This window comes from Myotis daubentonii, chromosome 5, assembly GCF_963259705.1.
Source record: "Myotis daubentonii chromosome 5, mMyoDau2.1, whole genome shotgun sequence".
NCBI lineage: Eukaryota > Metazoa > Chordata > Mammalia > Chiroptera > Vespertilionidae > Myotis > Myotis daubentonii.
In genome coordinates, this window is record NC_081844.1 from 1,676,620 (window position 1) to 1,703,761 (window position 27,142).

A 27,142-nucleotide genomic window follows, 5' to 3' on the forward strand; every position below is an offset into this window, starting at 1 on the left:
TGCCAACTGACCTTCCAGAGCCTGTGAGCAGCTAAGAGCCTACGTAATCCATCATAAGCGATACCTGCTACTTGGCATGCATTGCTTTGCAAGTGAAGCCACACACACACACACACACACACACACACACACACACACACACACTGTTCGGAACACAGGCCTGCTGGTTTTTAATGGAACGGGCTACTCTGGAGGCTGCCGAGATATTCATGGGGCTCAGGGTCATGGCCGGGCTTCTCGCCCTCACATAATCATGATGCCATTTTACGGGAAATGTTGCCCTCACCTTTAGCAAATCTTGCAGAATTATAGTTTGTGAAATCCCAATCATGCCGTTATTGTGCCCATGAATCCCGGCAGGTGCTCCTGGTGGGAGACACGCCCGTTCTGTGGGTTTGTAAAGGCTCAGCCGGTGTTGGCATCTCTCCCCAAAAGGGCTGTTACCAGTCACGATCCTGAAATGGGAGATGGGAGGTGTCACACTATATTCGATCCTCATGGCTTCAGAAACAAGGAGGTGACGCACGCCTTGACGATAGCGTCTCCAGGAAACTGGAAAACAGTTTGGGTTTATACAGCACAGAAGCAAATTCCAGAAGCAAGTCCCAAGTTAATCAGTGGGAAATGGTTTCCGAGCGTGGCCTACGTACTGCATTTTATTTGGATTGTATGCATTTAGTACAACGGTTCTACGGACCTCTAAGCTGATTGAAATAAAAAGGTGATTTCAAGTGAAAACATTTTTACAGATAGAATTTGTTTTAAAATTGCAAGATTTCACCGGACGAGGTGCTCACTGGCTTCCTATGTCCACTGTTTTCCCCACGACAATGGGGTGTTATTTATGTTTCCTGGTTTTATTGAATTCTTACTTGCTATGTGATTTTGTTTAGTTGTAAATGCATTCCCAGCAGTAGGTCCACTTTCAGTGCTCCCACACGCTGGGGCCCGAGCTCACATAAGGCCTGCGTTCCTGCCTGCAGTCTGTGACGGCCTCTGGCTTCCTGGACGCTTATGATCAGCTTGAAATTTACATGAACCTGCACCTGGACACCTGGTCTCCGGGCTTTCATTTAAAATTACCAGGAGGCCGGCCTGCTCCACAAGCCAGCACTGCCATGGGGCTGTCAGACCCACACAGCAGTTACCCCTTCAAGTCTGAGGTTTCCTCAAGGCACACAGCAAAAGGCAGAGACAGGCATGTCCACCCTGGCATTTTGCCAGAACACAATGTTTCACTCACCTATTTGTTCATTCACTCATTCATTCATTCAAACAAATATCCAGTGAATCACACACCTGCCCAGACAAAGGTATTCAAGAAGGAATGATAATCACCTAGAAAACTTTGCTGTGATTCTTTTTGTTGTTGTGTGAATCCTCCCCCAAGGATATTTTTCCATAGATTTTTAGGGAGAGTGGAAGAGAGAGGGAAAGACAGAGAGAAACATCGATGTGAGAGAAACACACCGATCGGTTGCCTCCTGCATGCACCCAGACCAGGGCCCAGGCCAGGGAGGACCCTGCAACCAAGGTATGTACCCTTGCCCGGAATCGAACCCGGGACCCTTTGGCTGACACTCTAACCGCTGAGCAAGACTGGCTAGGGCTAATTCTTTATGTAGAAAATGCAGACAATAAATGCTGATGATAAATATAGATGTCAACACGGTTCTCTCAGAGGCAGTAAGCAAAAGAGGTAGCTGACACAGGCAATTAAAACAAAATGCAGTTGCCTGATTTACAAAGAAATCTGCATAGCAAATATTGAAGAACATGCTAGCCGCCAGTGAAGCATTCGTAGTGGAGTTTGAGGAAAACATGCTCCATGTACTGAAATGGAATGAACTTATTCTTTAAAAATTATGGGAACGGTGGTAATCACTTTGCAACGTAAGTGGATCAAAGCAATACGTCGTACAACTTAAACTTGCACAACGTGACTGCCCTTTATCTCTCAATAACCCTGGGAAAATGATGAGCTAAAGTCTCGGTTGCCTGCATTTTATTATTCAACCAGAGGCCTGGGGCATGAATTCGTGCATGGGTGGGGTCTGGCCGGCCGCCCTGATCGTGGCTGAGGCCAGGTGGGGGGTAAGGGGGACCCGCGGGAGGTTGGCTGGCTGGCCCCGCCCCTGATCAAGGTGCGGGGGGCAATTGGGGGCAGTGCTGGCCGGGGGGAGGGACTGCGGGAGGTTGGCCGGCCAGCCCCGACCCTGATTGGGCAAATTGGCCGGTTACAGTGCATGTCATAGTGAACGGTCATTCCAGTTGTTCCGGTCATCCTGGTCGTTCTGGTCGCTTGGCTTTTATATATGTAGACTAGAGGCCCGGTGCACAAAAATTTGTACACTCAGCGGGGAGGGGGGTCCCTCAGCCCGGCCTGTGCCCTCTCGCAGTCTGGGACCCCTCAGGGAATGACCACCTGCTGGCTTAGACCCGCTCCCCGGGGGATTGGGCCTAAGATGGCAATCAGACATCCCTCTGGCAGCCCAGCAGCCCTTGGGGGATGCCCACTTGCCAGCAGGGAGTAGACCTAAGCTGCAGTCGGACATCCTTAGTGCTGCTGAGGAGGCAGGAGAGGCTCCCACCACCACCGCTGTACTGGCAGCCATCAGCCTGACTTGTGGCTGAGCAGAGCTCCTCCCATGTGAGAGTGACCTGACCACCAGGGGGAAGCTCCTGCATTGAGAGTCTGCCCCCTGGTGGACAGTGTGTGTCATAGTGACCAGTCATTCCCAGTCCTTCTGCTGTTAGGGTCAGTTTGCATATTACCCTTTTACTATATAGGATAGAGGCCTGGTGCACGGGTGGGGGCCGGCTGGTTTGCCCTGAAGGGTGTCCTGGATCAGGGTGGGGGTCCCACTTTGGTGCCTGGCCAGCCTGGATGAGGGGATGATGGCTGTTTGCAGCTGGTCACACCCCCTTCAGGGTGGGGGTCCCCACTGGGGTGCCTGGCCAGTCTGGGTGAGGGACTGAGGGCCATTTTCAGGCTGGTGGGTGACTGAAGCTCCCAACCCCTCCTTTTTTTCTTTTTTTAATTTTTTATTCTGGGATTTATTTACCTTCTATGGCTGTCATTGGAGCTGAGAGCTGGCTTTAGCTCTGAGGCTTGGCTCCAGCTCTGAAACCTCAGCTGCTGAAAGCAGGTTTCTGGGGTTTGTTTAGCTTCTATATTTGCAACATTGTTTCTTAGACTGCAGCTCAGAGGCCGGTAGCGGCAGGTCGGGAACCTTGGCTTCCTCAGTCACTGGAGCAAGCAAGCCTCCTGTTCGCTTCAGCTGCCTGGCTGCCGGCCGCCATCTTGGTTGGCATTTAATTTGCATATCTCGCTGATTAGCCAATGGGAAGGGTAGCGAAGTTACGGTTAATTACCATGTTTCTCTATTATTAGATAGGATAGGACCTAAGCTGTCTCCTCTCCCTGCCACACCCTTCTCTGGGCCAGTGTCTCTGACTATTAAATGCTGGCCCCCTGACCGCCTGGCAGACATTCTCATGTGCTTGCAAAGTTCTGACACTTGAGTGATGGACACAGTCACATGCAAAACTATGCTCAAGGATATAAATATTTTCCTGGGAATGCAAAATTCAGTGACTGCTGTCTTCAGTGACTGACCCTGTGAGGGAGAGTGGAGTCTGAGATGAGAGTGAGGGGGGGGGGGGCAGACATAGGGAGTGTGGTCCTGGTCTGCCTCTGGCCTTCCCAGCTTCTTCATCAGCCCCCATAGGCCTCCCACTTCCTACTCCACAGTCAGGACAACCACACTGCCCTTCTTACACAGAGGGGTGTCTATCTAAGCATCTAAATTCTTACCTGCCTACGTGATTTTGTTGAGTTTCCTCAGATCTAGAAACCTAGTGGGTCCTAATCATATTGGTTCTTAGTAAAGAATCTTGTATCTACTGAATCTCTCTACCTGTTACTCAGTGAATTTCTCTAACAGCTAATAAGTCACTCTGAGTTCCTTAAAAGCAAAAAAATAACAAATATTATTAAAGTTCAAAAATTTTGTGTTTAAAAATGAATAATCTTCTACATCCTTAAAGCTTGCTTTACTGGTAAGGTAAGACCTGACAGGTTTATGTTCAATGTAAGAATCACAGGAGAACCACACAAAGACACAACATCCTACATACATGTGAGGCAGGATGTCCCTGGGCCACCCGCCTGCACATGAGGGAAACCGAGCACACAGGGCAGCAGCAGCAGCAGTTGGACTGAATCTCTGTTTTAGTGATTTGATGTACTCATCTAGGGCAGCATTTTTTTAAACTGGAATCAGACTTATTCTAGCAAGCATACAAGTTCCCTGCTACACACACTCATAGGTAATACATACTTCTGCGTGCTATTTCACGTATAATCTTTAAAAAGTATGTGCATAGTTCAGATCCAATAGAAACATGAGGCCCAGCTGGTGTGGCTCAGTGGTTGAGTGTCAACCTATGAACCAGGAGGTCATGGTTCAATTTCTGGTCAGGGCACAGGCCCGGGTTGAGGGCTCAATCCCCAGTAGGTGGCATGCAGGAAGCAGCTGATCCATGATTCTCTCTCATCACTGATGTTTCTATCTCCCTCTTCCTCTCCCTTCCTCTCTGAAATAAATTTAAAAAAAACAACATGACCACCTACCCTTTTGATTGTACGCAGATTTACACAGATCTACTACAAGACAGTTGTAGAGTTACGTGTATTTTTATGAGATAAAAATGACTTAAGTGATCATGGCCGTTCATAATTGTTTTTCCTTCTATAAAACATTAAAGTGTGAAAGACACTAAGAGGGACAAGACTAACAATATAACGGATGGCCAATTGCGTTAGAATTACAGAATATCCCTACCCAAGCCCAAGATCTCTGACTCCGTGGCCATGGTGTGAGGCGGATGATGTCGCCTGAGTTAACTGTTTCAAAGACTCTTGATTTTTCTTGAAGGTTCCTTCCAGTGGGAGTGTCTGAGCCGGGGAGCAGCCAGAATGATGTGTGGCTTCATAAAGCACCTGAAAGGCCATTTCATTGGCCGCCCGCCCGCCTGCCTGACAGCTCGCCGCTCCCACGGCCGCGCCACCTTTCTTAGCGGCTGTGTGTCCCTGTGAAGCCAGGGTCTCCCCCAGGTTCAGGTCCTGCTCAGCGAATACATAATCTGGACTTAAGCATCGTTTACAGACTTGCCGTGGATCCTCATGTGAAGACAATGTCTTTATATCAAAGACCACTTGCTCTTCTTTCAAGAAATTTTAATTCTCGGCAAAGGCGGCCTTCCTGTCTCCGATGCCTGGTCAGAGCTTCGGCTCTGAGAGCTGTTCTGCAGGGTGTCCTAGCGACAACAGGGTGACCTGCTCCCGGGGGAAGCAGCCGCTGTGGGTGACTTTCCCACTTCTTTCCCGGCATTTTCTTTCTTCTTTTCTCTCAGACGCACGTTCACACACACTCATGTTTCTAAATGACCTTCAGAAATTAAAGGTGTCACTGAACCGCAGTCGGTGCACCTCATAGATGCCCTATCTCAGGCCGATCCATTTCCCTAAGTTCTGAACATGAATCGACACAGACGGGAATTAAGTTTTCGTATCAGCGTATGTGTGCCTGCACATCATTCTGATGGTTTCAACGTAACAGGCCTGGCTGACTATTTGTACGTTGTCTTTTTCCCTCCCCCACACCCTCCTACCGCCCCACACTTGTTCATAAAGAAGTCTCCTTAAGAAACTGGGGACAGGCAGGCCGGCGTGGCCCAGTGGTTGAGCGTCGACCTATGAACCAGGAGGTCACGGTTCAATTCCTAGTCAGGGCACATACCCACAAATTATATTTTTTTATATTAGAATTTCTTTAAGAAAAAGTTTTTATTGATTTTAAGGAGAGAGGAAAGGAGAGGGAGAGAGAAACATCGATTGGCTGCCTCCTGCTCACCCCCTACTGGGGATCCGGCTGCAACCTGGGCATGTGCCCTGATGGGGAATTGAGCCAGGGACCTCTCGGTGCCTGGGACGATGCTCAACCAAAGTACTGCCATAATATTTAACTGCCTTAATGCATATTTTAAGTTCAACAAATGACTAGTGAAAGTGTGTAAGTTGTAGCCATTGTGGAAACCAGGATGGAGGTTCTTGAAAAACTCTACAATAGAACTCCGGTCCAACCCAGCAGCCCCACATCTGAGCATACAGCCAAAGGAACTGTCACAAGGGTCTCTGAGAGACACCTGCACTCCCATGTTATTGCAACATCGCTGATGGGAACGACCCACGTGTCCATGGATGAATGAAAGGGTGTAGACGTGTGGTGCGTGCACACCATGAAATATTGCACAGACTTGAAGAAGAAGGAAATCCCACCATTTGCAACAACACGGTGGCCTGGAGGGTATTGTGTTACGGGAAATGGACACAGAAACACAAGCACTGTAGCTCTCGCTCACCTGTGGAATCCAAAATAGTCAAACTCACAGAAAGTGAGTAGAATGGTAGTGGCCGGCGCTGGGGGAGGGGGTGGGGTGGAGAGGTGATGGCCAAAAGGTATGACATTTAAGTTACGCAGGATAAGTCCACTCTGAAGACCCATGACGCAGCAGAGCGCTTATAGCTAACAACACAGTGTTGTCTGTTTAAACTTTGCTACGAAGGTGTATCTATGTTACGTGTTCTTACTGACACAACAATAACACGGGACTAACACTAACTCTAATACTCACACTTGTGGTAAAGGAGGAGGGAGAAAACTTCGCCAAGCGATGGGCATGTTTAGGTCCTTTTTGGCGAGATGGTTTCACAGATATGTACTCATTCCCGAACTCCTCGAGTTGGAGACATTACATATGTACAGCTTTTCACATGCCAATCACACCTTCATAAAGTGGTGAAAAACTTAAGTGTCATTGATGCCTTACATGGTACCAGGCAGGGACTGGAATTATCGGGGGGATCACTTCATAGATTATGTAATTGTATAACCACCATGCTGCCCACCCGAAACTAATCTCTCTATATAAAACCCTAATATGCAAACAGACCAAATGGTGGAACAACCGAACAACCAGTCGCTATGACGTGCACTGACAACCAGGTGATGCGCACAGAACATGGCGTGCATTGGCCATGGTGGATGGTGGAGCAGGTGAGCAGGGGTGCCAGACCAAGGCAGGGCGCTGATCACTGTCATTGGGGTGAGCCTCTGGTGGTTACTGAAAATTCTTCACTTCCGTGCACCATGGTCCCACCTGGTGCTCGCACCTGCTGCCAGTGCCCGAGCCACCGCCTGCACCCGCTGTCAATGCCAGAGCTGCTGCCTGCACCCGCTGCTGGTGCCTGGCACCAGCCCCGATGGCTCCATCAGTGGGTGGAAACGGCAGCTGCAGGCCCGATCACCCCTGAGGGTTTCTCCACCTCCCCTGCTCCTGAGGAGTGTTCGGGGCAGCAGCCGCCACTTGCACCCTCTGCTGGCGCCGGCCCCATTCACTCCAGCCGTCAGCATGTGGGAGCAGCGGTGGCGAAAGCGGGGCTGCTGGCAGATAGGGGGTTGAGGGCTGCGGTGGGAGGGCCCGGGTGGGAGCATGGAGGATGGGCCGAGACCGTCTCCTGTGCCCACTGCAGCCTCAAGGCCCACAGTTCCTTTTAAGGTGCACAATTTGTGCACTGGGCCCCTAGTATAAAATAAAAGTAAGTGTCATACAAACACCAAATAAATAAATACCATTGATGCCTTGATATTTTCAAATGTTAAAAAAATAACTGACAGTTTCAACAATGGAATACAGACTCCAGAAACCGTTTTTATTTTTGTGCTGTAACATTTAAAGATGCAGAGGATTTTTCCCTTGAAGTGTGAGATGACTTGATGCCCTGTACCCTCATATTATGCATTTGCAACCACAGTGGATCACAGTTACATTGAATGCACGCCCCTCCACTGAATAGCAAGGACTAGAAGAAACGGCTGTTTTCCATAGCACGTAGTCGCTCTCTGATGAGCAAAGGTTTATTTCTCAATACAAGGGGGCAAGACAGGGAATAACGACAACTTTCAGATTTCGCCGTGGGAACCTGTATCAGGCAAGAAGGCAGGCACATTAGGACCCGCGGCCTCCATTTAAACAAAATCGATTTAAATTACGGCACCTCATTAAACGGAGACGCGATCAGTTAAAGACGCGCCCGCACGCCTGAGATGCTGAAATGCAAAACGGAGTCCTGGCTGAGCATCAGGGGGGTGTGGCCATCGCACTATTGACAAAGTCACGGGAATCTTTCCCCTTCGGCTCCCCGTGAGCGAATGAGGCCGCCGATTTTCACACAGTGCCAGGCTTTTCTCCGTGTCACTCACGGGCGCGCTCACTTAACCGCCTGGAGCTGGTGAAGGTGGGCGCTTACTGGCTCCCAGGCCACCGGCCAGGAACACAAGATGCTGATGACGAACTTGCACGAGATTATAGCTCATGACTAGTCAGCTCAGGTCTCTCCTCAGAGCTAATGTTTTCCAGTATTATTTCCCCCCAAAGATAATGGCCTCCCCACCTCCCCATCACCCCAATCCAGTTTCCTCTGGTGAAACATATGCTCGTGCCCCAAAACAAATAACTTGTGCCCCAGTCGGTTTGGCTCAATGGATAGAGCGTCAGCCTGTGGACTGAAAGGTCCCAGGTTGGATTCCGGTCCAGGGCACAGGCCCGGGTTGCAGGCTCGATCCCCAGTCGGGGGGCGTGCAGGAGGCAGCCGATCCATGATTCTCTCTCATCGTGGATGTTTCTAAGTCTCTCTCCCTCTCCCGCCCTCCCTGAAATCAATAAAAATAGATTTAAAACAAAACAAAACAAAACAAAACAAAACAAAACAAAAAGACAAGCAACTTGTATTCAACAGGCCAGATCTGTGTGGAGCGGAGTTTGAGGCTGGGATAAGTGCCTCCTCATCATTCAGCTTCTATTCCCAGAAGAGGACTGTGTCTCCGTTTTGCAAAGAAAAAGACAAATGAGTCCCCCAGAAGAGGACTTCCGCTCCCACTGGGCTTTGGACAAACCAGCGGCTGGTCCCCCCTGCATTCCTCCCACAGGATCGTGGGCCTTGCGTTGCCCTGTGTCCTTCCCGTGCACCCGGGGCGGGATTTATTTGGGGTTTATTCTGCTGCAGACTCTGTGAGGAGGCGTTCTGAACCGGAGATCTGCCGTCAGTCATCACTTCTCTCAATATGACACCTCTATCACCTTCTGTAGACTTTTATTTGTATTGACTTCAGAGAGGAAGGGAGAGGGGGAGAGAGAGAGAAACGTCAATGACGAGAGAGAATCGTGGATCAGCTGCCTCCTGCACGCCCCACAACTGGGGATGGAGCCTGCAACCCGGGCATGTGCGCTGACCGGGAATCGAACCGTGACCTCCTGGTTCATAGGTCCACGCTCAACCCCTGAGCCACGCCGGCCGGGCTGCCTTCTGCAGACTTGATGGGATTCACTAGTAAGGACAAGATGGTCAGGCTACGTGAACAACCAACGTCAACCACATGGACCTACTTCTGTCACCAGAGACACAAACAGGTTGCAGATAAGAACATGCGACATGCTTTAGCGGGCGGCGCTGCTGGAGCGGAACCGTAAAAGCATTGAACTAGTAAAAAGAAGCATTTCGGGGTGACCTGAGTCACTCGAAATGCGATAATAAACGTGTAATTTACCAGGAAGATACAGTTGCTCTAAATGTCCCCGTGATCATAGAATTGACCTCAGAACACACAGGGAACAGGGAAGGCGCAGGGGCTGTTTAGACCTGAAGCCCTATGGGGTCTCTTTTGCTGAGTGTCATAAACATGCGGTGGCCCTGCCCGGCCAGCACTGCTCAGTGGTTGAGCCTCGACCTATGAACCAGGAGGATAGGGTTTGATGCCGGGTCAGGGGACATGCCCTAACCTCCTGGTTGTGGGCTCCATCCTTAGTGTGGGGTGTGCAGGAGGCAGTCAATCAATGGTTCTCTCTCATCATTGATGTTTCTCTCTCTCTCTCTCTCACTCTCCCTTCCTCTCTGAAGTCAATAAACATATATTTAAAAAAATAAAACAAATAAATAATTCGTGGATGCCCAGAAAACAGGTGTCCATGACAGCGGGCCTCCAATACCCTTCTTTCCAACAAGGGGCAGTCCTCTCCCCCATGAATAGGCATTAGGAAAATGAGCAGAAAACCGAAGTGGCGTCCCCTCAGCAGGCCACAATTTCTGGGCGGAATCACTAAAAATCGAGGCTTTCGCTTCCTTGTTCCCTGGAGACTGTGAGCTCTGCACATCCCTCCACATCGGGAGTTTATGCCTTGGTCACTGGGCGCTGCGGTCACCTCAGTGCAGGTCGGGCTGCGGGCCTCGTGGGTCAGGGTCGTAAGTGAGGAGAGAAGCAGCTGACAGGCCACATCCCCGACGGATGGCTGGCCTCCTGGTCGCAGACACCTGCGGGCTCAGTGGGCGGCCAGGGCCTCGGTGTGGCCGAGACACAGCGCTCGCTGCGGGCGGCCCCTCCTCGGGCCCAGGGGAGGCCATCAGGTCCCCACTGTGTCTTGGGACCTGAGAGTTTTCTCCGTGGGACTCACTTGTTGCGACCCTGGGATTAGTGCCGGAAATCCAAAATGGTGCTCCCAGCTGCCTTCCTGCTTGCCTGACGCCCTCCCTTCAGGGACCGGCACTGATAGGCAAGCGGGAGCCCGGTGACGCCTCACCCAGCGGCCCTCTCGGCGGCGGTGTCTGCACACCAGGATTGCTCTGGCGGATGCCTGCGCCTGGATGTCCCCCTAACGCAGGAGGACCCTGAACCACACTCCCGTCTCCCCGCACCTCCCGCTGCCCATTCTGTGTGTTATGGGGCACCTCCAGGCTAAACCGCAGGGGCTCAATGCACCTCCGCCAGTTCTGTGTCCGCCTGGCTCTGCCAACCGCCCCTTCTATCCGCTGCCCCCCCAGTGAGCTGCACCCATGTCACAAGCCCCTCTGTCCCTCCATCTTCCCAGCCCCTCTCGGCTAGGGCTCCCGCAATGCTCGGAACGCGGCTGATTCCTGCTGCTGTTACAGACCCACAGTCCAAGGGCTAGGAAGGTCAATCAATAAACTCGTCTGAGGTTAACTAGTAAGGGCCGGCGCTGAGGCTCCAGCCCACACCCAAGCCGCTGTTCTCAAGACAGACCTGGGCTCCTTCTGCCCTCCGTCACTGCTTCGCTCCACGGCCAATGGGAGTGAAGTGAATATGCTAAGCAGTGTTTTATTCATTCAGAAAATGCACACATATTTCCTCTGGGTGTTGTCCTTAATGATTAGCACTGTGCTAGCGTACAGTCATGTGCTAAACAAATACTATTTTTAAAAAACATATGCAGCCCAGTCGGCGTGGCTCAGTGGTTGAGCATCGACCTATGAACCAGGAGGTCACAGTTCAATTCCCCATCAGGGCACAGGCCGGGGTCGCAGGCTCCATCCCCAGTGTGGGGCGTGCAGGAGGCAGCTGGTCAATGACTCCATCTCATCGATGTTTCTATCTCTCTCTCCCCCTCCCTTCCTCTCTGAAATCAATAAAAACAACAAAATGCATGTAATGACTATTGTGCCAATCTTGTTGTAACAGGCTCTTGAACCGTCTTCTCACAAACACCTCCCTGCTTCACACCGTGGTCTTCTCCGAGCCCGGCTCCGACCCAGTCACTCTCTGGCTTAAACCGTCAGCATGTGGCTGGTACCGTCCGTCTCCAGCGCTCACTGTTATGGCCACGGCCACGTTCCAGCGTCTCGTCCCATGACTGTTTCAGATTTTCATCAGCATCCAACCGACACGGGCAACTCAGCCTTCCCAGGCGGCCTCGATTTCCAGCCACACCTGGCCTGGCTGAGCCTCTGGCCAGGGACTCGCTCCCCAGACTGTGCACACACATAGCCCCCCCCCCCACTCACACAGGCCCGCCCACACACACAGGACCGCATACACACAGGCCCCCCCCCCCCGCCAAACTCACACAGGCCCGCACACACACACAGGACCGCACACACACAGGCCCCCACACACACACACACTCACACAGGCCCGCACACACACACAGCCCCCCTCCCCCACAGGATCACATACACACACAGCCCCCCCCCCACACACACACACTCACACAGGCCCGCACACACACATACCAGTGCTCCCCCCTCCTGCGGTCTCCCCGCTCTCTGTCCCCGTCGTCCACAGTGGCTGCTGCCCTGTAATACGGAAAGTGGTGAGTGTGCCCAGCCCGGCTCCTGGGAACCACCCGGTCCCGAGCTCCATGCCATCTGACAGCTCCACACGAGGAGCGACGGTCGGAGCCGTGCTGAGAGCGAGGACTCGGGCCCTGGATGGATCATATTAACATGGAAGAGCCGCCCCTGGTTCATCCCCTCTCCTGGGGGTGAGGACACGTCACACGCTCAGAAAAGAAACGTGAGCAAGAAGAACACGGAGTATCCAGAACTTTCTACATACACTTTCAGATCCTTTCCCACGAAACCACATTCACCCAAAAATACAGTTAAAACACAAATCGGATGCCAGGCCTGAGGATAGAAGTTTTACGCTTGAAACTGTTTCCTATTGGCCGTACGTGGCCGAGGGTCACAGCCCGCGGGGCCGATCTCGGGGCTACTCTGCTTTGATTACTCATCAGAAACAACACCAAAGGGACAAAAGTGGATGTTTTTCTAAAGCGTGTGTGTGTGCGCGCGCGCGCGTGTGTGTGTGTGTGTGTGTGCGTGTGTAGAGTATATAATTAATATCCATATGCACAGACACAGACATACTCACACAGATTCACACACTCACATGTGCACACCCACACGTGCACACACATGCACACTCACATATGTGCACACACTCACACAGGCACACTCGCACATATGCACACACACCAATAATCAGACGCGCGCGTATACAAGCCCTCACACTCACACGTGCGCACACACACAGCGCCTCCGATTTCCTGCCTGTGCGTGGGCGTCCGCTATCCTGCGTGGGGCATGTCACAGGCGTCGGCGCTGACCTCTGTCCACGTGTGAGCAGAGGTGAGGAGGGACAGGGACGTGCTGCCTGCAGAGGGAGGGGATCGCTGCCTCTGAGTGGCGGGTGGCCCAGTGATTGATGGAGAGCCTGCGTCCCCGGGGGCCGGCTGGGGGACAGGCACGCCTCAGGGCTTTAGGGTCACTCAGAGGGGCCAGGAGGCACTCGGCCTCTTTTAAAGTTTATGATTTAAAAATGGAACTGAAACTAGAGTTTGAATGAATTAAAATGAAGAGAAAATACAAAAAGTCCAGGAGAAAACAGAACGTCCAGGTGGGCCTCAGGGGGTCACTGACCCCTCACAGCACGGCCCTCGGGGCAAGGCCCCCTCCAAGCGCCTGGGCTTGTGTGTGTGCCACACACTGGTATGTGTGTGTGCCAGGAGCCCGGCCGCCGCTCACAGGCCGCGGGAAGGCTGGACACTGTGAACTCGTTTCTCTGTCATGATCACGGTCTGTCACGGTGGAGACAGAGGGTCTTGGGGTGCGGGGGGAAGACAGCTTGTGTTAGAATCAGTACAGAGGAGTCGTCTTTGGAGGACAGAGCCTCGTAGCGGGAAAGGGGGCCTGACCCTAACACTCCTCATTCCTGTGTGATTCCAGGCTGCATCCTCTTCCTGTGGTTTATGTCTTTGCTGAAGTTATGCACTCACAGGAGGGGTGTAGGTGCCCACAGGAGGGGTGTAGCTGCACACAGGAGGGGTGTAGGTGCCCACAGGAGGGGTGTAGCTGCACACAGGAGGGGTGTAGGTGCCCACAGGAGGGGTGTCGGTGCCCACAGGAGGGGTGTAGGTGCCCACAGGAGGGGTGTCGGTGCCCACAGGAGGGGTGTCGGTGCACACAGGAGGGGTGTAGGTGCACACAGGAGGGGTGTAGCTGTACACAGGACAGGGGAGGCACACGGGAGGACGCTGAATCCAGACGCAAAGGGAGGGGACTGTCCTCAGAACTGCCTGCCCTCCCGGCGTAACAGCAGCTCCGGCTCTAACATTTCACCAGTGAGTGTGTCACAGTCTGCCCCGGCCGGGATGTGTCCTTGCCCCCTACTGTGCGACCTCCACGCGGGGTGCCCCACCCCCCCAGCGGGAGCTCGAGGGCCCGCCCAGCACACGCCTGTCAGACTCAGACTCTGCTCCGCTCGTCTCTGCAGCCACAGGGCATGGCCGTTCATGCACGAACGCCGGGCTTCCCTGGGGGTCCAGCCAGGTCCAGGCTGTTTCTCCGTCTTGTGCTTCAACCACCATCGTCAGGCCCGACGGGGCATGGGAGCCGCCCGGGGTGGCTCTGGGGCGCACTGGTGCCGGGGCACACGTCAGGGGGCCCAGAGACAGGGGCCGGCCGGTGCCGCAGCGGCGAAGTGAGAGGCCAGGCAGGGATCAGCTCAAACAGATACTTCAGCTCGAGCCCCGCAGCAGCACCCAATGTGGGGGGTGTGGATGGAAAGAGGGGCCACACGCCACCCTGACAAGTGCAGCGGAGGCCCGCGTGGCGGCCTCGCAAACTCAGAGACCTACCGTGACCACAAAGGACAGCCTGAAATTAAACTTGAACTAAAAGCAGTGATGGGGTAGTCCCCTCCCAGGCAGGTATCTTCCCTGACACGGTCAGCCTTGTCCTTGACTGAGCCTGTCTGTGGTCTTTTTGCATCTAAGATAACCGCCCCGTGAAATGTCAGGGTCGCTTGTAACTTCCATCACTGTGGCCATCATGGTAATTGCTGACTGATAACTACCCTGCACCCCCCCCTAAGTTAAAGAAGTGTGTGTCCATCAACTTACCTTTTACCCAATCCCAGAGGTTCCCCGCTCTGCTCCCTCCCGCCTCCCTGGTCTATCACCAATGGATTTCATGTGACCCACCTACATCTCCTCCTTGGATTGTAATGCATAAAACAAGGTGAAAGTCGCTGTTCTCCAGAAAACTATCCCAATCCCTTGAGACTCTGCTTCCCGTCAGCTGCCGACCGTTTGGCTCAAATCAACTCACAAACATTCTTGACGGGTTTGACTGTTTCTACGTGAACCTTTGGTCAAGATTTTGCTAAATGACTCGTTTCCTTCAAACCTGCTGCGCCTTCACCTTTCCGGGGACCGAGGAGCCTAAAGAATCCACATCACACTCTGCCTGGACCGAGTGAGAGAAACGGAAACGACGCCACCGACGACCCGCGCCCTTACCTTCACGTCTCTGACGTTCATCCGCGTGCCCTCCTTGCCCACAAAGATGTCGTCGATGTCCACCAGCAGGTACCTGTCCAGCGACAAGCTCAGCCGCCGCCCCGTCAGGAAGGACACGGCGTCCACGAAGATGAGCTTGTGCAGCCAGAAGCTCAGGTTGTTGCCAAAGAGCACCCGCCGGACGCCGTCGTGCAGCCCCAGGTCCTGCACCACCGTGGCGAGGAGCGGGGCGCCGGGCGCGGCCGGGGGGCCCTCCCCGCCCTGCGGCGCGGCCAGCAGCACGGGCTGGTAGGTGGAGTGGTTGGAGCGGAAGGCCGTCCAGTCCCGGCCGGGCAGCGGGCCCTGCTGCACGCGGGGCGCCCGGGTGAGGCGCAGCAGCGGGGCGCGCGGGTCCACCAGGCAGTCCCTCAGCGCCAGGTTGTTCAGGAGGCTGAGCGGCAAGCCCCGCAGCGGCGCGCTGGGGGGGCTGTTCTCCGTGGCTTTGTGGAAGCCGATGACGCCCACGCCGTACTCCACGCAGTACTTCTCCAGCAGCTCGCGGTTCCACGCGTCCATGCCTGCGTACTTGAGGACGTTCTCATAGATGACCAGGACGTACTTGCCCCGGCCGCCCTCGGTCAGCGGCGGGACGTCCCCCTTCCCGGGCGCGATGACCATGTGGTAGGCGAAGCGGCCGGACTCCAGGATGGCGGCGATGTCCTGGCCCAGCTGGGAGTACTGGCTCTCCACCAGCAGCAGCACCGTGGGGTCCGTGCGCGACGTGTCCATGGGCCTGGCTGTCCGGGGCTCCACGGCCCGCAAGGGCAGGAGCCTGAGGTCGGCGCACTCGGCCTTGGCGGTGGCTTCCAGGAGCACCACCTCCTGCCGGGAGCCCGCGTAGAGGAAGTAGGCGGAGAAGGCGATGCTGGCCAGGCAGGAGGCGGCCAGGAGCGCGATGAGGGCGCGGAAGCTCCTCCGCAGCCTGGGGAGGAGGTTCATGGTCTGTGGTCCCCCCGGGAGCTTTTCCCAGCGTCTCCCCTAACGGGCCATCGTGGGCGCAGCCGGAGAGGGTGCGCGTGCCGCTGCCCGCGAATTCATGTAACCATCGCAGAGCATGTGAGGGCTGGAGGGGTCCCGCGGGGCAAGCTGGGAGGCCGGGGAGAGAGTCCAACCGAAGACGGTGGCCCGGTCCGTCAAGCACGACCTGGAAAAGGGAGCAACGCAGTGACCGGGACAATCAGAAGAAACATGTATGTGCCCACGCAGGCCAACAGCTACGTAGCACGCAGGCCCCAGATCATGTCAGGGCAGCTGCGGTGCTAAAACACGAGGAGCCTGCTGTGTGCAGTCGAGATTTTACTACTTAGAATACGGTGGATTTCTTTCATGTTCTCAGGAAGACAGAACCCTATTTGTTTTATGTATATATTAGGGGCCCGGTGCACGAAATTCGTGCACTGGGTGTGTGTGTGTGTGTGTGTGTGTGGTGGGGGGGGGAGTGTCTCTCAGCCCAGCCTGCCCCCTCTCACATACTGGGAGCCCTCAGGTGTTGACCCCCATCACCCTCCAATCGCAGGATCGGCCCCTTGCCCAGGCCTGGCGCCTCTGACAGAGGCATCAGGCTTGGGCAGGGGACCACCAAACCCCTCCGATTGCTGGCTCTGCCCCTTGCCCAGGCCTGATGCCTCGGCCAGAGGCGTAGACCCCCATCACCCTCCGATCGCCTGATCGGCCCCTTGCCCAGGCCTGATGCCTCCGCCAGAGGTGTCAGGCTTGGACAGGGGACCCCCATCTCCCCCCGATCACTGGCTCTGACCCTGCCCAGGCCTGAGGCCTCTGGCCCAGGAATCATGCCTGGGCAGGGGACCCCCATCTCCCTCTGATCACTTGCTCCACCCCACGCCCAAGCCTGATGCCTCTGACCCAGGCTTCAGGCCTGGGCAAGGGGACCATCATATCCCTCCAATCCCCGGCTCCGCCCCCCACCCAGGCCTGATGCCTCGGCCAGAGGAGTTCACCCTCATCACCCTCCGATCACCAATCACCAGATCGGCCCCTTGACCAGGCCTGAGGCCTCCGGCAGAGGTGTCAGGCCTGGGCAGGGGACCCCCAGCTCCCCGCGATCTCCCGCTCTGCCCCTGACCAGGCCTAACACCTCTGGCCGAAGCATTAGGCCTGGGCAGGGAACCCCCAGCTCCCCATGGTTGCAGGCTCTGCCCCTGCCCAGGCCTAACGCCTCTGGCCTAGGCGTCCGGCCCGGGCAGTGGGGACCTGCAGTGGCAGCGGGGGGCGCCGTGATAGCGCAGGCTCCGCCCCTGCCCCTGCAGGACGCCTCTGACTGAGGCGTCCGGCTCGGGCAGCGGGGACCCGCAGCTGCAGCGGCCCCACAATCGTGGGCTCCGCTTTAGGCCCAGGCAAGGGACCCCTAGCTCCCGGGACTGCCAGCTTCGACCGTGCCCAGCTCCCATCGCTGGCTCCACCCCTACTTCCTGCTATGACTGGCCAGGGCGGCAAAGGCGCCTGATTCTCCGATCATGGCTCCCCCCTGGGTTTCCGATCACTGTCAGTGGCAGGGGGCTTCTTCCTGCTTTCCCTTTCGCCTCCCTGCATTGTGCCTACATATGCAAATTAGCTGCCATCTTTGTTGGCAGTTAATTTGCATATAGCCCTGATTAGCCAATGAAAAGGGTAGAGCTGTATGCCAATTACCATTTTTCTCTTTTATTAGTAAAGATTTTGTCTTGTATTATAGCCGTTGCTACACTTCTCCTAGCTCATGAATTGGGTTTAAAATTCCATTTAAACAAACATGAGACCATCCCCACCTGGCCCTGCCCTGCACTGTGCCCACCTGGCCCCATCCTGCACCATGTCCACCTGGCCCCGCCCTGCACTGTGCCCACCTGGCCCCATCCTGCACCATGTCCACCTGGCCCCGCCCTGCACTGTGCCCACCTGGCCCCATCCTGCACCATGTCCACCTGGCCCTGCCCTGCACCATACCCACCAGGCCTCATCCTGCACTGTGCCCACCTGGAACCCCCACACTGTGCCCACCTGCCCCCCCCACACTGTGCCCACCTGGCCCCCCCTGCATGGCCCCACCCTACAGGGACCCACAGGAGCAGCCCTCTGTCCAGTCCACCTGCTGTGGGTTTGCTTGGTATTTCAAAAATAAATTCAATCAGGAGCTTGAAAAGAAACAGTGCATGACAAGTTAATACTTTGCTAGGTCCTTATCTAATCTGACATCAAAAATGTGACTTTTATGTTTGAATATACAAAGGATTAGATGTCAGTTTTGCATATTAGAACAGCACAGGGTAATAAAAAAGCATATGGGATTAGAATCTGTCAACCAAAAGAATAAGTGAAATTTAAATGTGACATTTATTTAACATTAATATGTTCAGAGTTAGAATGATGCATACATATTATTACCGTCGTAGATAGCTGGTTTGAATGTGTGTGTGTGTTAATCTAAGGAGTTATCATTTCTTCCATTCAATCCTCCAATTTCTGCTTTATCTTAGCCAGTGGAGGGGAGGCATCTGGAAAAGCATAAAATGGGCACAAGGAGATTTACTTTTGTTCTGTGCCTGAGGTAAGAGATGGGTCGGCACTGTCTGCGCCAGGGAGATGCAGTCTCTGACGTGCCTGAGCTACTTACTGTAGAATCGACAGAACAACAATCCTATAGAATAAAAGGCTAATAGGCAAGGCGACCGAACGGCAGGACGACCGGTCGCTATGACGCACACTGACCACCAGGGGGCAGACGCTCAATGCAGGAGCTGCCCCCTGGTGGTCAGTGCTCTCTCACAGGGGGAGTGCCGCTCAGCCAGAAGCCAGGTTCATGGCTGGTGAGTGTAGAGGCAGTGGTGGAAGCCTCTCTTGCCTCAATGGCAGTTGGACATCCCCCGAGGGCTCCCGGACTGTAAGAGGGCGCAGGCTGGGCTGAGGGTTCCCCCCCCCCCCAACCCCCGCGAGTGCACGATTTTCATGCACCGGGCCTCTAGCTTATATATATCTGCCCCCAGTTCCTGTCACAGACTCCCAAACCTTCGGAATTTCCGGGTGAGAGCCATGTCCTCTGTTCCCAGGAGCCTCGCCTGGTGGGGACTGGGTGGGGCTGGTCCCCAGGAAGCTTGGACTCTCAGCCCCACCCCCATTCTATGGGAAGGGAAGGGCTGAGATGGAGCTAAGGATGGATGGGGCCCCCATGGGAAGGGGAGGGGCTGAGATGGAGGGGAGGGTGGAGGTGCCCCCATGGGAAGGGCTGAGATGGAGGGGAGGGTGGAGGTGCCCCCATGGGAAGGGCTGAGATGCAGGGGAGGGTGGAGGTGCCCCCATGGGAGGGGCTGAGATGGAGGGAAGGGTGCCCTAACAGGCCTACTGTTAAATGTGGACGGGGGGCCTCCTCATTATTTTGGGGGACACGCTGTCTCCAAATGTGGGCCCTGTGACCCTCGGCGGCCCCCCTTGTCCTCACCGTTGGTTTCCGTTTTCTTTCTTACTTCCAGCCTCCAGGCGAGGCTGCCCTCAGCAGCACCGGGTAAGTGTGGCCTGGATCCCGCACTCGGATCCCGCACTCGGATCCCGCACTCCCTCCGGACGAGCTCACGGGGAGTCATGACGGCCTGGCCGCTCCGTTGCAACGGTTCTCGGACTCATTTCCGAGGTGTTTGTAGAGTCTCAGGAACACGGGCCGGAGTCCCTCCCCCGAGGGTCCAGGCCGCAGAGGACTCAGCGGGCCGTGCCCGTCTTTGGAACCAGAGGCGCCAGCGGAGATCGAGGGTGGAGTCCCTGTGGACGCACCGCAGCCGCTTCTGTCCCCGGGGTCTGAGGGGACACGGGTCGCCGCTGGAGTTCAGCTGCAACGGAAAAGAAAGGGACCTTCACCCGCGTGGCCCCGGGGCGGCAGCTTCCACCCACGGAGGGGCCTCCTGCCCCCGTCCTGCGGCGTCAGCCCCGGTGCCCTTAGCGGACACGGGGACGGAGGGGCCAGGAGGGGGGCGGACAGTCGGCTAGTGTCTGTGAGCTGGGCCCAGGGTCCCGCCCCCCGGGGAGAAACCGGGGTGAAGTCAGATGAGCAAGTCCCAGCAACTGGGCGGATTAAGTAATTTCACTCCCACATCAGCAAGTCTCATTTCCGTTTTAAAAATTCAGATATTCAAAGTTAGCGGGGTCACCAAGCCATGGACAACTCCAGAGGTGACCTGGAGCTGCTCTGGGAGTTGCAATATTTCAACACGCGCTGCCTGTCAGGGGCGGCCCACCCGTGTGTTCCCAGGAAAGTGGGCCGCCCAGCCAGTGCCTGCAACCTCTGTCACCTTGTGAGTCAGCGGTCCCCAGTCACGGAGCCCTGGTCCTCTCTCCTCCTCGACGCGTCGGAAGATGTGGTCAGACCTATTTTTGTGCCTCGCTTACATTTTTATTTCGCTGATTTATGCATCCACAGTCCAGTCTGTATATTGTTTCTCTTTCCGCACTAAGCAATTTCCCCTTCGCCCAAGCGCAACCCGACTAAGTGAGACAGACACACGGAGGAACCTTCGTGACCCCCGAGCCAGGTGAACGGACGGTGCCATCACCGCGTTCGTAGTGGTTTTATTGGAACAGGGACCTCAGAGTCCCAGGCCGAGGGTTTAAGAACCTGAAAATCGGTTGCACGAGAGCATCTCCGTTTCCTTAGAACGTGGGTGTCATCTGGCCTCCACCGTTCCTGACCACTCTAACCCTGTCGGGAGGTAGGACACACGTGCACATCACCCTTTAAAACACCACAGGCATGTTTATCTGCCACTGAAAATATAATCGGAGTAAAAAGTGTCCGGATCCCCCAGAGCGGAAGTTCCGTCTGCCTGTGAGAGAGGTCCTGGCATCTCCGCTCACCTGGGCCTCCCCCCACCTGCCCATGAGAGTGATCCTGGCACCCTGCTCACCTGGGCCTCCCCCCGCCTGCCTGTGAGACGGTCCTGGAACCCTGCTCACCTGGGCCTCCCCCCACCTGCCTGTGAGAGAGGTTCTGGCACCCCGCTCACCTGGGCCTCGCCCCGCCTGCCTGTGAGAGAGGTCCTGGCATCTCAGCTCACATGGGCCTCCCCCCACCTGCCCGTGAGAGTGATCCTGGAACCCCGCTCACCTAGGCCTCCCCTCACCTGCCTGTGAGACAGGCCTGGCATCTCCGCTCACATGGGCCTCCCGGGAGAGGCGGGCACACCTCCCCCCCCCTGCCTGCGCCGGTTTCAACATCTGCTCCAGACCCCGGTGCACCTGCCGCTCGGATGCAGCAGGCGCTGCTGGATGCACACCTGTGAGCCCACGACCACGCCTGCAGCAGGGCCGCCAGGCACCGTCACTGCTTGCTGGGCAGGGAGCCGGGGGCAGGAGGCAGCCAGCCCAACCTACCAACGGGCACCCGCAGACAGGACCCTGGAGGGGACGGAGGGCACAGTGCGCATGAGAGGAAGAGCCAGTGTCACACGGCTGTTCCACCCAGACCGGGGTCGCCTGGAGAAACATGGATGTGTCAGTGCCGCTACCTTTGGCCCAGAACTGACTCAGTCTCGGACTGTAATGTTACGACGACAGTGGTCCACAGGTTGCTCTTTCTAACTCGGTCACTCACTTTCTACTCGTGTTATTTTGTAGATTTTTTTCTAAGGAAGCTTTACTCCGGCCTGGGGCTTGCATGTCAGCGGAGGGCATGTTTCTCACCAGCCACGGAAGCTGGCTCCCCGGGACCCACACAGTCACCCCAGCCCGGGGAGTGGCCTCGCTACCGAATTGTGCTCTCTCCTTCTGCAACAATTAAAACAATATTTGGAGCTAATTCGTATAATGAAAGCAAAGCAATAAGAATATTGGAAGATAAAGTGTTGTAACTAATTCAGCTTTCCTCAAGTTTTAAAATACGCAAAACGATCATAAAAATAATGCAACTGAAATGACAAGAAGTAAACTCTTTTTAAAAATTTCTTTTCAATCCAGTTAACATTTTTTTTATTACCCGGGTCACAAAAACAAGTTAATCATGCCTGATACGTGTTTCCCTAGGAGCCTGGCTTTTTATCAAGTGAATTATTTCTGTTATTTCTGAACACTCTCCCGATTTCCCAGCCTTTTCAACACCAGGGGGCGATATGTTCCCGCTTTTACTGCAAAAATAGGCCTAGGGCACCTGATCTCCACTGCTGGCTCCCTGACAAAGGCAGGTGCTCAGGGGGAGAGTGCACAGCTCAGGGGTCACTTATGCTGAGGGAACGAGGTCCCCCGTGATGTCAGAGACACAGCAGGGTTCACACCGTCCAAACCCCACTGACGCCTCAACCCACACCAGTGTGTTCAGTCACTACTCTTCCTCGGGTTGGTAACAAACAGTCAATGTTGCTTGTATCTGTTTTTTTATCCTTATATCTGTTTTTTATTTAATTTAAATCTTCTTTTGGGGTGTTGTGCCCCAGAAAGGGATAAATGAAGTACCACCTCTGCTTAATACTTTGCTAATTTTTGGTGATTCGTTAACATCGAAATCTTTAAGGGAACAGAAGTGAATGTATTATAATTCAAGGAGGATACGTTTATTTTATTTCTGAAGTAAATGCAATAATATGCTTTTCCCGAGAGTCACCGTTCAGTTGGACATATCTCTACTCTGCAGACATGTTTGTGCAATAATTTCATTTGCTCAAAAAACACTGCCGTGATGTCTAAGGATTTGAATCTGCTGAAATGATTAACTCTGTTTTTAATATCTTAAGAGTCAAGAACATAAAATAAATAGGCAAAATACATACGACGAAGAAAAAAGCATACATACAGCGTGACTTAGGTCACCTTCCCATTTACCTCCCAGACCTGATGTGGAAATGCAGAACATAACACTTATATTTGAAATAATTTAAAACTAGGGGCATGGCTTCGATGTAGGGTGTCAATATGATTTATTTGCGAAGGAAGATTTCCGGGACCAAGTACTGCTGTTCAGCTGTAGCTCAGCCTTGTAACGTGTTGTGCTTCCTCTATCATTCATCATTTACCTGGGAACAGTGAAAACACCTGCTCACTGTAGCGGCTTCGCAGGTGACTTGAAAGATAATGGGTCATTAGGAGGTTGTACGCGCAATGAAATGGACTCAAATTAATCATCCTGGGTAAAATGCAAAAAAAAAAAAAAAAAAATGAACAACAGGATTTATTTCTATTCCTGTGCTGAGTTTTTGTCCAAAGTCAATTTCTGAAAATCAGTCATTTGCCATTTGTTAAAGTTACGTAGTTTTTAGGGACTAAGCCACATACTCAGTATCTCAGGATCCACCATACAGAGTCCGGAAGAAGACAGTAAGTTACAGACGACACTTGGAATGCGAGCGCCAAGGCAAGTGAAAAAAAATCAATATAAATACAATTCTTATCTGGCCCATCACTCTGCTCAAACCATGGATAAGGCCACACATACGCGCACACACTCACTCACACCTCAAATCACGAAACTCAGTTTTGAAAAAGTGGCAGTTGATCAAACCCTGCACCATCATCACTGCCAACACCGAGGGCTGGGCAGTTCCTCACGCCGCCGCCCTGCCCCTGGGACACAGATGCAGGCGGAGATATCCCACCTACAGGGACCCTTTTACTTCAGTAGCTTTGGCCTCAAAGCCTGGGGCAGGGGGGAGGGGGGCAGCCAATCAGACCCTTTTCCTTGGCACATCCAGGACTTGGCCATCAGAGAGGCAGGGAAATCAGCAGCTGATGTCGAAAGTTAAGAGGTGGAAACTCCTAAGATTGCACATTTCTCCAACAGAGGAAGAGTGTTGAAATTGCTGAACAGACTGAAGATAAACCAACTGACAAAAATGTGAATTAATCTAAATGACCTTAAGTACATAGCAAGGTAATAATAAAGCCTCAACAGAGTAAAAATAAAAACAAAGACTAATTGAAATCCATAGGAACAATACCATAGAAGTCAGCGGTAGGATATGAAATAAAAATGTACTAAGGCCCTGACCGGTTTGGCTCAGTGGATAGAGCGTCGGCCTGTGGACTGAAAGGTCCCAGGTTCGATTCCGGTCAAGGGCATGTACCTTGGTTGTGGCCACATCTCCAGTGGGGAGTGTGCAGGAGGCAGCTGATCGATGTTTCTCTCTCATCGATGTTTCTGACTCTCTGTCCCTCTCCCTTCCTCTCTGTAAAAAAACAATAAAATATATTTTTAAAAAATGTACTAAGAGCCCTGTACTAGGGTCATGATATTGACGGACTTCCATCTTCGGTAACATACTTTGATTTTTAATGAACAAATAAAGAATATGCACTTTCAAAACTAGTAGAGGAGAAAAAATGAAGTGCAAGAAAATACTCAATTAAAAAAATAAAGGAGAGGAAAAGAAACCTAGAGAAGGCAGGACTGATGGAAAAGAAAATAAATAGGTCTCTTTTTGTCAGTAATTCCATTAACTTTAAATGAACTACATTATCTTTAAAAAACAAAGACTGGCAGATGGGCCCAAAACTCCCATGAATCCAAGTGTGTGCCGTTTACAAGTGATATATTAAAACATGGGAAAGTAAACATCTGGAAAAGGTAGAGCAGACATATTTTAAGTAGAACAAACTGATGTAAAGTATTAGGAAATTAGAGTTAAAGCACAAAGAATTCCTGGAGATACAGAGATCATCTGTAATAATAAAAGCATAATATGCTAATTAGACCGGACGTCCTTCCAGATGAAGCCAGGGCTGCGAGGGCCAAGCCCCTTGCATGAATTTCATGCATTGGGCTTCTAGTCTATAATAATAAAAGCATAATATGCTAATTAGACCAAACAGCTGAATGACCTTCTGGACGTCATTCCGGAAGTCCTTCCAGACAAAGCTGCCACAGCGGGGGCTGAGGCAGAAGCAGTTAGGGGTGATCAGGCAGGCAGGCGAGTGGTTAGGAGCCAGCAGTCCTGGATTGTGAGAGGAATATCCCCTGAGGGGTCCCAGATTTCGAGAGGGTGCAGGCCAGGCTGAGGGACCCTCCCGTGCATGAATTTTGTGCACCAGGCCTCCAGTTTTATAATAATAGAACATTCCATTTATTGGGAAGTCATGGGGGCCCTTTGGTCTTAGTTAGAAGATCTTCTATACAGATGTCTGGTAGTTTTCAAAGTTAATGAATTAACCACAAACGAAGATTTTTCAGGGTGGGGTTGAAGCAGCTCACCATGAATTAGTTGATGCCTTCTATAAGAGAAGTGGTGGATGGAATGGGTGAGAAGATGGAATGGAATAAGAATGGACAGTAGTCTAGACATGACCATGAGGAGCAAAAGGGCATCTAACCAACCTCCTGACCCACCGGGAGAACTGGGAGAAAAGCTATAACTCAGACCAGAGGCCCCAGGGCCTGGAGGAGGGTGGGTGTCCGTCAGAGCGAGAAGATGGAGACAGCCTCAGAGTGAGTTTCACCCCAGGGGGAAAGAACGTTGCTAATCACTGACCACGTGTTCTGCTGAGCACAGTGAAAGGTTTCAACAGGTGGAGACCTCATCAGTGTGACCGCATCCTAGCTAATCTATAATAGTATAAGTGTAAAATGCTGAGATTAGACTGGACAGCCAAATGACCTTCCGGACGTCCTTCTGGATGAAGCCAGGGCTGCTAGGACTGAGGCAAGCCACCGCTGCTGCGAGGGCCGAGCCCCTTGCATGAATTTCATGCATCCGGCCTCTAGTTACATCTACAATAATCTTATTTTTAAAAAGTTCACATTCTGAGCTACTAGGACCAGGACCACAACAGACAAATTTTGGGGGGGGGAAAGGGTACTAGTCAACCTACAGCAGCTACTCTCCACTTTTTCGTGCTATTTTATTCGGTTTCTGTCGATAGCTGGCTTGGTTTCTAACTATTCTGTTTAGAATGTTTGCACCTTATGTTCTTGAATTATATCGCCCATCACTTCCTTTTCTGGGCTGTCCCTTCCTCATTATGACTGTCCGGTTATTACTCTCAGTTATTCAATCAATTCTTGGGGAACGCCATTGCCAGTTACGATGGGAGCCTAAAGCAATGAGGCTGGCAGGTCTCACTCTGTTTCCCATTCTCTGGAGAAGTCTGTGTCAGGTTGGAATATTTATGGTTTGAAGCTCCGATAGGACCTTCAGGTGAAGGAATTTGTGACAAGTTTCCTTTGTGGGGTATTTTGACTATTTATTTGAATTCTAAAATTTTGCTTTATTCATTTTGAGGCTATTCTAAGTTCATTTTATAAAGCTACATTTTCTTGGATGCTTCGTTTTTTACATAGTCTGCTACCCAATCTCAACCGCTCATGTTTTTCCCTCTTGTCACCTATCACCCCAACATCAACGGGGCTTCACACTCCCGACATCGTTAAGCCAAGCTCCTTTAAGTTTTCACGCTCCATCTCATGGCCTGGCACCCCTTTGCTCCCAGGTTAAAGTCCTCATCAATCAGATCCATCCCATTTTCTATATTCTCCAACCTGTTTATCATTTTTTAAAATTATTTTCTATTGATTTCAGAGAGGAGGGGAGATGGGAGAGACAAACATCTATGATGAGAGAGAATCATGGATGGGCTGCCTCTTGCACGCCCCACACTGGGAATGGAGCCTGCAACCCAGGTCTGTGCCCTGAATGGGAATCGAACCATGATCTCCTGGTTCCTAGGTCGATGCTCAACCACTGAGCCACACCGGCCAGGCTAAGATCTATTACATGGATCAATTAACCCTTCACTCTAAGAGCAAGAGTCCCTTTCCTTGAGGGAGAAGTGAGAATGGCAAGTGTTTTATGCTGTTTGCTGAGGTGTGTGGTCATAGAGGTGTGTTATCATGGAGGTGTGTGGTCATGGAGGTGTGTGATTATGGAGGTGTGTGATTATGGAGGTGTGTGATTATGGAGGTGTGTGGTCATGGAGGTGTGTGGTCATG

The 27,142-nt window shown here is 53.0% G+C and overlaps 1 protein-coding gene across 1 annotated transcript in view; it reads right to left on the bottom strand.

Annotated features, from left to right (window-relative positions):
* The window catches only part of NDST4 (N-deacetylase and N-sulfotransferase 4), a 167,093-nt gene that overhangs the window by 128,708 nt on the left and 11,243 nt on the right, over nt 1-27,142 (bottom strand). The window contains exons 2-3 of the mRNA XM_059695563.1: nt 19,688-20,069; nt 15,217-16,399 (exon numbers count right to left, since the gene is read on the bottom strand). Of these exons, the coding sequence (XP_059551546.1) occupies nt 15,217-16,194 (978 nt within the window). The 5' untranslated portion in view covers nt 16,195-16,399; nt 19,688-20,069. The remainder of the gene's footprint in view (nt 1-15,216; nt 16,400-19,687; nt 20,070-27,142) is intronic.